Source organism: Rhincodon typus, chromosome 18 (genome assembly GCF_021869965.1).
Source record: "Rhincodon typus isolate 14 chromosome 18, sRhiTyp1.1, whole genome shotgun sequence".
NCBI classification, from domain to species: Eukaryota; Metazoa; Chordata; class Chondrichthyes; order Orectolobiformes; family Rhincodontidae; genus Rhincodon; species Rhincodon typus.
In genome coordinates, this window is record NC_063349.1 from 42,870,038 (window position 1) to 42,882,141 (window position 12,104).

The following is a 12,104-nucleotide window of genomic DNA, read 5'->3' on the forward strand; positions in this document are numbered from 1 at the left end:
CTCTCTCGCGCTCTCTCTCTCGCGCTCTCTCTCTCGCGCTCTCTCTCGCTGGGCCCTATCCTATTGTTCACTCCCTACCCTACCCACCCTGCCACCACCAGTTCTGCACAACGGTCACCAGACCTGAAACGTTAACTCTGTTTTTTCCTTCACAGATGCTGCCAGACCTGCTGAGCTTTTCCAGTAACTTTGTTTTTGTTCCTGATTTACAGCATCTGCAGTTCTTTCGGTTTTTACTTAGAATATCTGATTAGGTACTGTGCATCAGCCTTCATGGTGGAAGACACCAGTGGTATACCAGAACTGAGAGTTGGGAGAAGAGGCGAGTGTACTGGCTGTCACTGAGAAGATGCTTGGGAAGCTGAAAAGTCTGATGGTGGATAAATCACTCGGACTGGATAGACTGCCCCCTATCTTTCTCAAGGAGAAAGATGAGGTTATGGATGCATTGGTGGTGATCTGCCAGGCAGGATCCTGGAGGACTGGAACATGACTATATAACACCCTGTGTAAGGCAGAAGACAGAAAATTATAGGCTGGTTAGCCTAACTTTGGCCATTGATAAGACTTTTATTAGAGTCCGTTATTAAGGATGAGATTGCAATGTACTTGAGAGAGAACATAGAACGCTACAGCGCAGTACAGGCCCTTCAGCCCTCGATGTTGCGCCGACCTGTGAAACCAATCTGAAGCCCATCTAACCTGCACTATTCCATTATCATCCATATGTTTATCCAATGACCATTTAAATGCCCTTGAAGTTGGCGAGTCTACTACTTTTGCAGGCAGGGCATTCCACGCCCTTACTACTGAGTAAAGAACCTACCTCTGACATCTGTCCTATATCTATCAGCCTTCAATTTAAAGCTATGTCCCCTCGTGCTAGCCATCACCATCCGAGGAAAAAGGCTCCCACTGTCCACCCTATCTAATCCTCTGATCATCTTGTATGTCTCTATCAAGTCACCTCTTAACCACCTTCTCTCTCTAACAAAAACAGCCTCAAGTCCCTCAGCCTTTCCTCATAAGACCTTCCCTCCATACCAGGCAACATCCTGGTAAATCTCCTCTGCACCCTTTCCAATGCTTCCACATCCTTCCTATAATGCGGTGACCAGAACTGTATGCAATACGCCAAGTGCGGCCGCACCAGAGTTTTGTACAGCTGCAACATGACCTCATGGCTCCGAAACTCAATCCCTCTAGCAATAAAACCTAACACACTGTATGCCGCCTTAACAACGCTATCAACCTGGGTGGCAACCTTCAGTGATCTATGCACATGGATACCCGAGATCTCTCTGCTCATCCACGCTACCAAGAATCTTACCATTAGCCCAGTACTCTGTATTCCTGTTACTCCTTCCAAAGTGAATCACCTCACACTTTTCTGCATTAAACTCCATTTGCCACCTCTCAGCCCAGCTCTGCAGCTTATCTATGTCCCTCTGTAACCTGCAACATCCTTCCGCACTATCCACAACTCCACTGACTTTGGTGTCATCCGCAAATTTACTAACCCACTAATACTGTGTTGTAAAATGGGGCTGAGTCAGCACAGCTTTGTCAAGGAAGGTTATGCCTGACCAATCTGTTAGAGTTCTTTTGAGGACATAACAAGCAAGTTAGATAAGAGAGCTAGTGGATGTGATTTATTTGGATATCTAGAAGGCTTTTGACAAGGTGCTGCAAGGAGGCTGCTCAATAAGAGCCCATGGCATTAGGGGCAAGATACTGTCATGGATAGAGGATTAGCTGATTGGCACAGATTAGAGATAAAGGGGTCTTTTTTCAGGATGGCATCTGGTGACTAGTAGAGTTTCACTGGTCAGTGTTGTGACAACAAGTCACATTATAGACTAATGATCTGGACAAAGGAACTGACATTGTCATCTGCAAACTTTGCAACAATGTGTTGAGATGGCAAGGCTGTAGGAGTGGTCACAGAAGTGGCAGGTGGAATACAGTATGAGGAAAGTGTGTGGGTATGCACTTTTGATCAGAAGAATGGAGTCGTAGACTATTTTCTAAATGGGGAAAGGCTTTGGAAATATGAAACAAAGGGACTTGGGAGTCCTAGTTTAGGGTTCTCAAGGTTAACATGCAGGTCCAGTTGGTAGCTAGGAAGGCAAATTCGATGTTAGCATTCATTTTGAGAGGGCTAGAATACAAGAGCAGAAATGTACAGCTAAGGATGTATAAGGCTGTGGTCAGACCATATTTGGGATATGGAGCAGTTTTGGGTCCCATATCTATGGAAGGATAAATTGACTTTGGACAGGATTTGGAGGAGATTTGAGAATGATCCCAGGGATGAAGGATTTGTCATATGAGGAGTAGTTGGAGCCTGTACTCAGAGTTTAGAAGGATTGGGGGAGGGGGGGGGTATCTGATTGAAACTTACAGAATACTGAAAGGCCTGGATAGAGTGGATGTGGCAAAAATGTTTCCACTAGGAGGTGAGACCAGGACCTGAGGGAACAGCCTTGGTGAAGGCATGACCCTTTGGAAATGAGTTGAGGGAGAATTTCTTCAGCTAGAAGTTGGCGAATCTGTGGAACTCGTTACCCCAGCAGGCTGTGGGGGCCATGTCACTGTGTGTACTTAGCTCCGAGAGGTTCTTGATTAGTAAGGGGAGAAGGCAGGAGACTGGAGTTGAGAAATATCTGCCATGATTTGAATGGTGGAGCAGGCTTGATGGACTGAATGGTCTAATTTTCCTCCCCTCTTATGGGAAAGAATCTTAATTCAAACCAGGATGTTCAAGTGTGATATGCCGAAGCTCCTTTTTTCCTACAAAGGGGAGTAGGAAACTAGAACACATCTCCTGTTGGTGCTCCTTGCACTCAGTCACTTTGGGGTCAGTTTGCACACCTCACTTCCCCCATGTCGATCCTAGAGATCTCCAGTTTTCCCCCTCCCAGCTTGGTTTTCCGATGTGATAAATCCTCATGCTTGCTCCCTACCATCCTATCTTCATCTTAAGATTATTCCCCCTCCATCTCGTCACAGATGACTTGACTCAGTGACTACACTGCTGGGGAGGCAAGCTAACAAACGGTCTCTTGATACCGTTTGGCCAAGTTGCCCCCTGAGAGTTTGGTTACAACCCTACTGTTTCGGTAAAACTACGTACATGAAGTTGAAAATTGGTCACAGTAAGGTTTGTTTCTTGAGAATAATTTATCTAAAATGTTTGTTTTTCAGCTGTATGAGAAAGTTGCTCTGTTTCTGACCAATTTAGGTAAGTCCGTGTGGTTTTGCCGATGCTATATATCAGGGAGGTTGGAGTGAGCATTCGTGTGATCTCCAAGAGACAGGCTGGTTTAGTTTTGATCATGAGCATGGGTTGAAAGTTACTAAAAGCAGATAGGCTTCTCAGGATGAACTGTTAAGGGGAAAAATTCTATGATTTGTATGACATGATAGTTGAATGATACAGCACAGGGAGGCTATTTGGCCCATTGCTTCGGTGCTGCTGCTTCTTAATTTAAAATACATTTAGTCCCACTCTCCCTGTTCTTTAAAGCTGTGAAAACCACCACCTTGAGTTCTTATCCAATTCTCATTTGTAAGTTACCGTTGAATCTGTTTCTACTGCCTTTTCACAAGTAGTGCGTTCTAGATCATGACAGTTTTTTTTTTTTTAAAAGAACTCATCTGCTCTGGTTTTATTTCCAAATATCTTTTTCTTTTGTTGAAGATTGCAAACCATTGTTGCAGAAGTCTGGCACTGGTTTCTTGGTGTTTGCTGATGTCAAACTTGGAAGGAGTTCAAAACTATAACTTATGTTTTGCCACTTGTAAATTATTTCTCCTTTGCCTGAGCGTGATGCATCACCCTCCATAAAGGGGACTGATGAGGAAGCTTGGTGATACTCATGATGTATGAGGTAAAGGTGATGTCGCCATAGTCTTACCAGGCCATAGGGTTAGAGCGATAACTGGTGTTTTCACCCAAGGGTCACTACACCTCAAGCAAAGGGAGGAGATTGGAAAGGACAGCCCTCCCGTGGGAACCTCAGCGAATGTGGGAATTGAGCCCACACTGTTGGCATCACTCTGCATTGCAAACCAGCCATCCAGCCAACTGAGCTAATGATGGCCAACTGTGTAGCTGACACTGGGGCTGACTTCCCACTGATTTCTTTTTTTTTTCTCTTTTTTTTTTCTATTCTTTCTGCACCCACCAGCCTTTTCTGCATCTTCACCATTTCTCTCTGCAGTGCGGATCTGTTCTACGCCCCTCCACAGCAGAGCTAAACACCAACTTGACCTTGTGAGGAATCTGAATTTCTTGTTGTACAGAGCAGAAGGGGGCAATTTAAGAGTAATTGCTGAGTAGAGAAAAATCTGTATCTCGTAATCATCTTAGACTGAATGACACAACATGGGTTAACTAACCAATTTCCAGAACGTGTATCCAAAAGCCCGTAGTTTAAACCAACAGAAGCAGTGAGAATGTGCCTTGTGCTTTGCAAAACTCTATCGATTGAGTTCAATGGATGGCAAAGTCATGGTAGATGGTAGAACAGGTTGAGGGAGTGTTTACTGAAGTATAGAGCATCCTAGGTCTTACCAGAATTTAATCAGGGTATGGAGGAAATGAGCAAGGAACTTGTGTTGAACTTGTACAAGACACTAGAGCACTACACGCCAGGAACACTCTGCCAAAGAAGTTTCCAAGAATGGCTCCAGGGCCAAGGAGCTTCAGTTATGAAGATAGATTGGAGAATTTAGGACAGTTTTCCTTGGACAAGAAGAGATTGAGGGTGCTCAAAACCATGAGGAGCATGGACAGAGTGGCTGGGGAGAAACTGTTCCCATTCATGAAAGGATTGAGAACAAGAAGATGCAGATTAAAGGAACTGGCTAAGTGATATGAGAGAAATATTTCTCATGCAACAAGTGGTTACAGCCTGGAACAATGCGCTGCTTGGAAGAGTGGTGAGATGGATTCAATTGAGGATTTCAAAGAATTGGACTGTTAGCTGAAAAGGAAGAATGTGGGGTTACAGGGAGATAGCAGTAAAAGAGCATGAGGGCGAGTTGAATATTCAAAGAGCCAGTACAGACACAATGGGCCAAATGATGACCTCCTGCACTGTGATAATTTGTTATTCTGTAAGTTACTTGAAAGTATATTATCCAGAGAAGTAAGGGTAAATGATGTGTAGTGTAAGACTATATCTGCATTGAAAAGTTCTCAACCCCAGGAGTGAAAGCTGAACTATTATGTTGCTCTTTCTCTTTCACAGAACAGCCTCGGACTGAGTCAGAGTGGGAGAACAGCTTCACTTTAAAAATGTTTCTGTTTCAGTTTGTTAACTTGAACAGCTCTACCTTTTACATAGCATTTTTCCTGGGAAGGTAAGTCTATTCTTTGAATAGCTGGTTTGTGTTTCTTTCAGAAAGCGCCCCAGTAAAGCAGTTCAGGATTTGTCAATATTATTTGGCATCTACTCGAGAGTTTAACAACCAGAGGGTGTGTAGTCAAGGCCCTTTTTTCCCCCAAGTCTGGAGTCCAAAACTAAAGAGCGGAGGTTTAAGGTGAGGGGGGAAAGATTTTAATAGGGGTGTAAGGGGTAAATTTCTCATGCAGAGGGTGATGCTTTTATGGAATGAGCTGCCTGAGGAAGTGGTGGAGGCTGGTACAATTACAACATTTAAAAGGCATCTGGATGGGTATATGAACAGGATGGGTTTAGAGGGATTTGGGCCAAATGCTAGCAAATGGGACTGGATTAATTTAGGATATCTGGTCAGCATGACGAGTTGGACCGAAGGGTCTGTTTCCATGCTGTATGACTCTGACATTACTGTGGGTCTGGAGTCACTTGTAGGTCAGACCAGGTAAGGATGGCAAATTCCCTTCCTTCCCTGAAGGGAATTTGTGAGCCATTGTAGATTTTTAAAACAATTGATAGTTATCAGGGTCATCATCACTGAGACTGGCTCTCGATTCCACATTTATTAATGACATTTAAATTCATAAGCTGCTAGGTTGGAATTTACACCGAAGGCTACTGCTTGCAGGACAATTTGTAAATTAATGTGTTCATTCAATCATGCTCCTACATAATCTTTACAGCTATCAATTAAATATTTTTACATTATGATCTTCCCTTCCTTGTAGGAAGCAGGAATATTAATTCCGATTGTGGAATTGATTTATGTACTCATTATATCCAAAAAAAAACTTTTCTTGAACATTTTACCTTGTTAAAAGTACTAGAGTGGTTTATGGTTGCATAATGAAACAGAGCTATGCAAGGAGTTATTAGCAAGCAAACACAAGTTTGGTAGAAGATAGATTTTTGAGATCACACTTGCTTGGCATCCCATTGATGTTCCTTCACTTGGGCTTGCCTCTGTGGGCCACCAAGTTCTCCAAGGCACAGGAGACCACAAATGTAAGTGTGATACAAGCCAAAGAGGATTCGAGCCCTGTGATGTGATGTGATGTGTGTCTTGTAGCACAATGATAGTGCTGCCAACTCCGGGGTGGAAAATCCACGCTCGGTCTCACTTCAGAACATTAATAAGGTGTCATAGTGTAGCCAGACAGTTTGAATTATCAAATAATGAAAGCAAACTTTTGCAGATGTTGGAGAACTGAAATAAAAACATTGAGTCTGATGTTTTCAAAACTGAAAGGGGTCAGCAAATGGATGTTTTATCCTATTAAGATGATAGGGAGGAGGAGTAAGAGGGACAGATGGGGTAAAGTGCCTAGATCAAAGGACACAGTAGAGCAGAGACAGAAAGAGAAGGTGCCAATAGCAGTAAATGGTTCTGCTGTACTAAGAGCAAATCTGTATCCATCTGTAGATCTTCCTAGTGTGCCTATTGCAGGTGATAACAGCAGGATCCCTTTCTGTTCTGCCAGAATTGTGTACTAGTTGCAGAATAACAACCTCCCCATGTTAAAGGATTCCATGCACACATTCTTGCTGTGTGACCCATGTTCCCACAGGTGTGTCTTGTGCTCATTCTCTCTCTCGCTCGCTCACTCACCAGTGCGCGCACGCTCGCTCGTTTGCTTTCCAGTGCGCTCGCTTGCTCACTCACTAGTGCGCACACTCACTAGTGCGCACACTCTTACACTGAACAGCCCACTCTGACCAGCCAGTGCAAAAACTGAGCCTAAAGGTGCATGTTCGTGGAATCCTAGAATCCCTACATTTGTGAAAAGAGGCCATTCAACCCATGGAATCCGCACTGACCCTCCGAAACCCCCCCCTACCCTATCCCCATAACCCTGCACTCCTTGGACACTATGGGGCAATTTAGCATGGCCAATCCACCTAACTTGCATATCTTTGGACTGGGGAAGGAAACTGGATTGCCCAGCAGAAACTCACGCAAACATGGGGAGACTATACAAATTCCACACAAACAGTCACCCGAGGTTAGAATTGAACCCAGGCTCCTGGTGCTGTGAGGTAGCAGTGCTAACCACTGAGCCACAGTACAGCATGTTGATTGGGCAGTTTCTACAATTCCTGTATTTGAACTCATTTGAATTCTAGCAACAAAATGTTGTCAACTGCCCATTTTTAATTGAAATTTAATTCGTCTTTTTGCTCTTGAAGGAGAAGAAATCTGCCTTTGTCTTTGCTGCTAAGCAGGTATTTTGTGATGTGCTGCTGATAAGTTGATGATTATGCTTTTATTGCAGATTAACAGGACGCCCAGGAGCCTATCTGAGAGTCTTGAACAAGTGGAGGTTGGAGGAGGTTAGTAACTCAAACTGGAATAATATATTGCATGGGAAAGTTACAACCCACAGTCACATTTTACAGATGTTAATACATTTTAAATGTGTGTCTTACTTCCTTTATTGTCTAGCAAGAAGACGGCAGGTGTGCAGGTCAATTTTTGTTCTTCACCAGTTTCTCAAACACCAATAACACTTCGCGTTGCCCTGTGCACTGAACGAACACCTTTTGGAGTGCCCAAACCCTACCTTTTTTCTTGTCTCACTGATTTATTTTTCTCCCAGATTTGTTCCAATATTTGCCTCAAAATGTAGAGTTAACTTGCAATCTGCTCCACATATGAAGATTTAACTGGATCTCTTGTAAGCTCCTCACTCTGCTTTACAGATTGGTTATTCTTTATTCAGCAAGTAATTAAAGTGACAAACAAAACATGGCCTTTTTTTGCAGGGGGTTGGAGTTTAAAAATGTGCAAGTCTTGTTACATCTCTGTGCGGAGTATGGTTGAGGCTGCACTGGGAGTACTATGTACTGTTTAGTTCTTCATTTTCTGATCCTTGTATTTAAGGAAGGGTATATTGGCATTGGAGACAATTTGAAATTCACTCGGCCGATTCCTAGGATGAAGTGGTTGACTAATCAAGAGCAACTAAACAGGTTAGGCTTTTGTTGGTTAAAGCTTAAGAGAATGAAGGTTCCTGTCATTGAAACGTAACAGATTTTGATGAGGCTTAACAGAGTGGATCTCCTCAAGTCTTCTCTCATTCTCTCACCACATTGCCCTAGATAGGATGAGTAGCACAAGGTTTCACAATTATATGGGACAGTCTGGAATGACCAGGGAACCCTGATTGTCATAGTCCTAATCCTAATAGATATGTGTAAACAGTCTAAAAGATACTTTGAAGCTTATCTAACTGTCTAAAAGATAACTGTGCCAAAACTGGCTATAATGTTGGAATTAATACTGTCAACATGAGATGGAGGAGTTGATAAGAGCTTTAAAGAAAACCAGACTGTGCTCTTTCGTCTTTTCGTATTAAGAAATGAGCTCTTTGTCATGGTATACCTTGGGTGATGCAGTGAGGTTGGGATTCTGAAGGCTCTGAATTTTGATCTGATGGGCAGCATGAAGAAAATGCAAAATTGCCAAACTGACCACAAAAATCACTTGACTAAGGGATAATGATCAGTTTGAGTTCGTGGCTGAATTGGGCGTATGGGATCCCAGTGTGTCACCAGCTGATGGCCAACAAAGTACTTGGTGTTGATCAAATGTTTTGATATTGAGATACCGCCATTAATGCTTTAAGAACAATAGGAGAAAGGTGTTTTGTGTGAATTTTGATAGTGCAGTGACTGAACTTCCACAGTGGGTGTATCTTTTGAAAACAGTTGAAAACTGTTTAGCAATCTGCCTCTTGGCCTAACTAAGGGAATGTGAGCAGTGTCCATCGCTATGATAAATGGGTGACAATGTCTGCCTGTCATTGGCTGCTATGTAATTGGTATTCAGGAGGAGTTGATCTCCAGTTGAATCTGACCAGTTTCCAATCCATATTCTTTGCTTGTCCATCTCCCTTCACTTAGTCTTTCTCTTTCACTGACACACTCCTTGCCTCATGCTTTTCGTTTTCTCTTTTTCTCCCCTATATTTCACTTTTATCCATTTCTCTACTCACACTTTTTTTTATCCTACTCTAACTTTCTCTTCCATTACTATCCTTCTCTCTTGAACCTGGACTGAATAAAAAATTTTCCCAGTAATAGAATGGTCTCATTAAGTTGACCATTACTAAAATCAAATAAATGGGGTATTAGAAGTAGATATTAAGTAACTTTACTTTTCAATTCAACCTTTGCATCACTGCAAACTGAATCTCCTTGTATTTATGTAGCTCTTTTCATGACCTCGGGGCATCTTACAATACTTCAAAGCTGAAGAACTCAAGTGTTAGACAATGTTGTATTATAGGAAACATGGCAACCAATTTGCAGGAAGCAAGCTCCCACAAGCAGCAAAGTGACAAAGGCCAGATCACTTTGCGCTTGGAGATGTGGGTTGAGGTATAACTATAGGCCTTGGGATTCTGGGATGCATGTGCCTACTCTTTCTCTTCCAAATAGTGCTTGTGGCATCTCTTACATTTACTGGGGAGGACAAGTGTCCCACTTTAATAATGGCATGGCATTCCCTTCAGTCCTGTCCATGGGAGACTTCAGAATGGGACTGGAAGCTGTGCCTTTGATTTTTGGGGTGAGTTTCCCATTGAGCCAGAATGTTCTGTAACTTGTTTGTTTAATGTTCTGGCCTCATGCCCTGCTTTTTAATCTTCATTTGCAGTGCCACCCAAGTGGTTGTTTTATCGATCTGTGTTTGCAATTGGGAATCATCATGGTGTTGAAACAGAGCTGGAACAACTTCATGGAGCTTGGCTACCCGTAAGTAAATGCCTGGTTAGTGGCTTGCGTGGAAGCCAATTCTGCTTTTTCTGTACTCACACTTCGTTATCAGCCCAACAAATCCTGAGGACCGTTGCTGGCTAGTCTGCTTCACATTTAATATTAAACTGGCAGATATTGGTCACTGACCCTATTTTACAATGTGGCTCATCTGTAGCTGCCCTTGCATTTCCAGATCTGCCAATTCACTCCAGATGTGGAGCATAGCACTGCCACCCCACCCCCCCTCCCTCTTTTTTGTTTTTTTTTTTTTTTTTAAAAAAAGAAAACCCAAATTTAGTGAGTCGGTGTTTGGAAATGGAGGCAGGAAACAGGAGTGTGAGGTTGACCCCTGGAAGGCCTGACCCTGTCTAGTCAGCATTGGTTCACCCCTATTCTTGAGATGTTGCACCCCCCCACCACCCACTGATTTTGGTATCATCCTGAAAAGAGGAGGAATGAGGTTAGGGTGATCACCACCTTCTCCTTTTTGACCATTCTGCCTAGTTTCCATAACAATACTGGGCCTGTGCTTGGAATGGTCAGATCCATTGATGGAATGTGTAAGAAGATGAGGTGAAAATCCAGAGGGTGGCAGAAATGTAACTTCCCTCCTCTCCACTGGGTCTTCTCTTCATTTTGAACCCATTTCCCACTGCCTCGAAGGAAAAAGCTAGCCAGAGTCGTAACTGAACTGCTAAGATCCAATATTCTGGATGTGCTACAACTGTTTTAGATTACCTTGCTTTCCTTTAGCTAACAGGTTTGTGTTCTAGTATTGTGCATGTAATTGATTTTTCTCACTGGTCTTTTTGCTTGTTTTGGACTCTACAATGTTGATTGAGTGAAGGAATTCGGACTGACAGATGAGGTAACTTCTTTCCAAGACTCTGGCCCCAGCAGGAATCTTTCTCCAGAGGATATTGAGACTTGGTTTGGCGAGCTCCTGACTTTTCTAAAATTTTAAAAACTGGGAATTGGGAGCTCTATGAATTGAGTGAGTGAATCTCCCTACTGGATTTTCCCTTCAGTGATCATATGGTGTATGAAGTCTTTGGAAGTGTGTCCCAACAAATCACTGCAAGAGAACAGGTGATAGATTCCTGGGGTTTACCTGGTCACTTCATTTCGTGACCTGAATGGAAGTCCCAGAATGGAAATTTTTCTTTAATCTGTTCGTGGGATGTGAGCATTGCTGACTAACCTGGCATCTACTGCCCATTCCTGATTTATCCAGAGGACAGTTAAGAGTCAACCACTTTGCTGTGGGTCTGGAATCAAATATATGCCAGACCAGATAAGGATGGCAGATTTCCTTCTCTAAAATTTAACCCCTAGGATGGGATTTTAATTCCAGACTTTTCTTTAAATTGAATTGAAATTTCATCATTTGCCATCTTGGGGTTTAAACTCCTGTCCCCCGAACATTAGCCTTAAGATAGCTGCACAAATGGCATTGCTGTTATGCTACCAGCTGCCCCTTTAAAACGAGGACATTGTTACTCCTCTCTCTGTGGCCTTTGCTGGTGGAGGAGCAGGAAGACTAAACAGGGGTGAAACACTAGCTACCTGGAGGTGGTAGTTCACACCTTGGGCTGAACAAGACATGAAGGAAAGCAAGTAGAAATGAGCTTCGATACAGAGGTGCAAGTGGTGGGCGAGTTTATATTCCTGAGAACATGCATGCTCACTGAAGGCAAGAAAGAAAAGAATCAATGCAATGACTCTGTACTTTTACACCAACTTTGACTATGCTGAAGCTTCTTGAGATGCTTCATGGAATTGTGGTACTGAGCCACGTGAGGAAAGAAGAACAAAACTTGGTCAACAAGGTAGATTTTAAGGAGTGTTTGAAAGGAGGAGAGAGAAGGGTAGACAAAAGGTTTGGGGGAGGGGTGCGTCTGAGTTTAGGCTCCAGTGAGCTAAAAGCAGAGCCAATTG

General features: G+C 43.1%; 1 protein-coding gene across 1 annotated transcript in view; it reads left to right on the forward strand.

Annotated features, from left to right (window-relative positions):
- The window catches only part of ano3 (anoctamin 3), a 118,225-nt gene extending 108,058 nt beyond the window's left edge, over positions 1-10,167 (forward strand). The window contains exons 16-19 of the mRNA XM_048607626.1: positions 3,208-3,244; positions 5,259-5,370; positions 7,682-7,739; positions 10,066-10,167. Coding sequence (XP_048463583.1) covers positions 3,208-3,244; positions 5,259-5,370; positions 7,682-7,739; positions 10,066-10,167 — 309 coding nt within the window. The remainder of the gene's footprint in view (positions 1-3,207; positions 3,245-5,258; positions 5,371-7,681; positions 7,740-10,065) is intronic.
- The last annotated feature ends 1,937 nt before the right edge of the window (positions 10,168-12,104 follow it).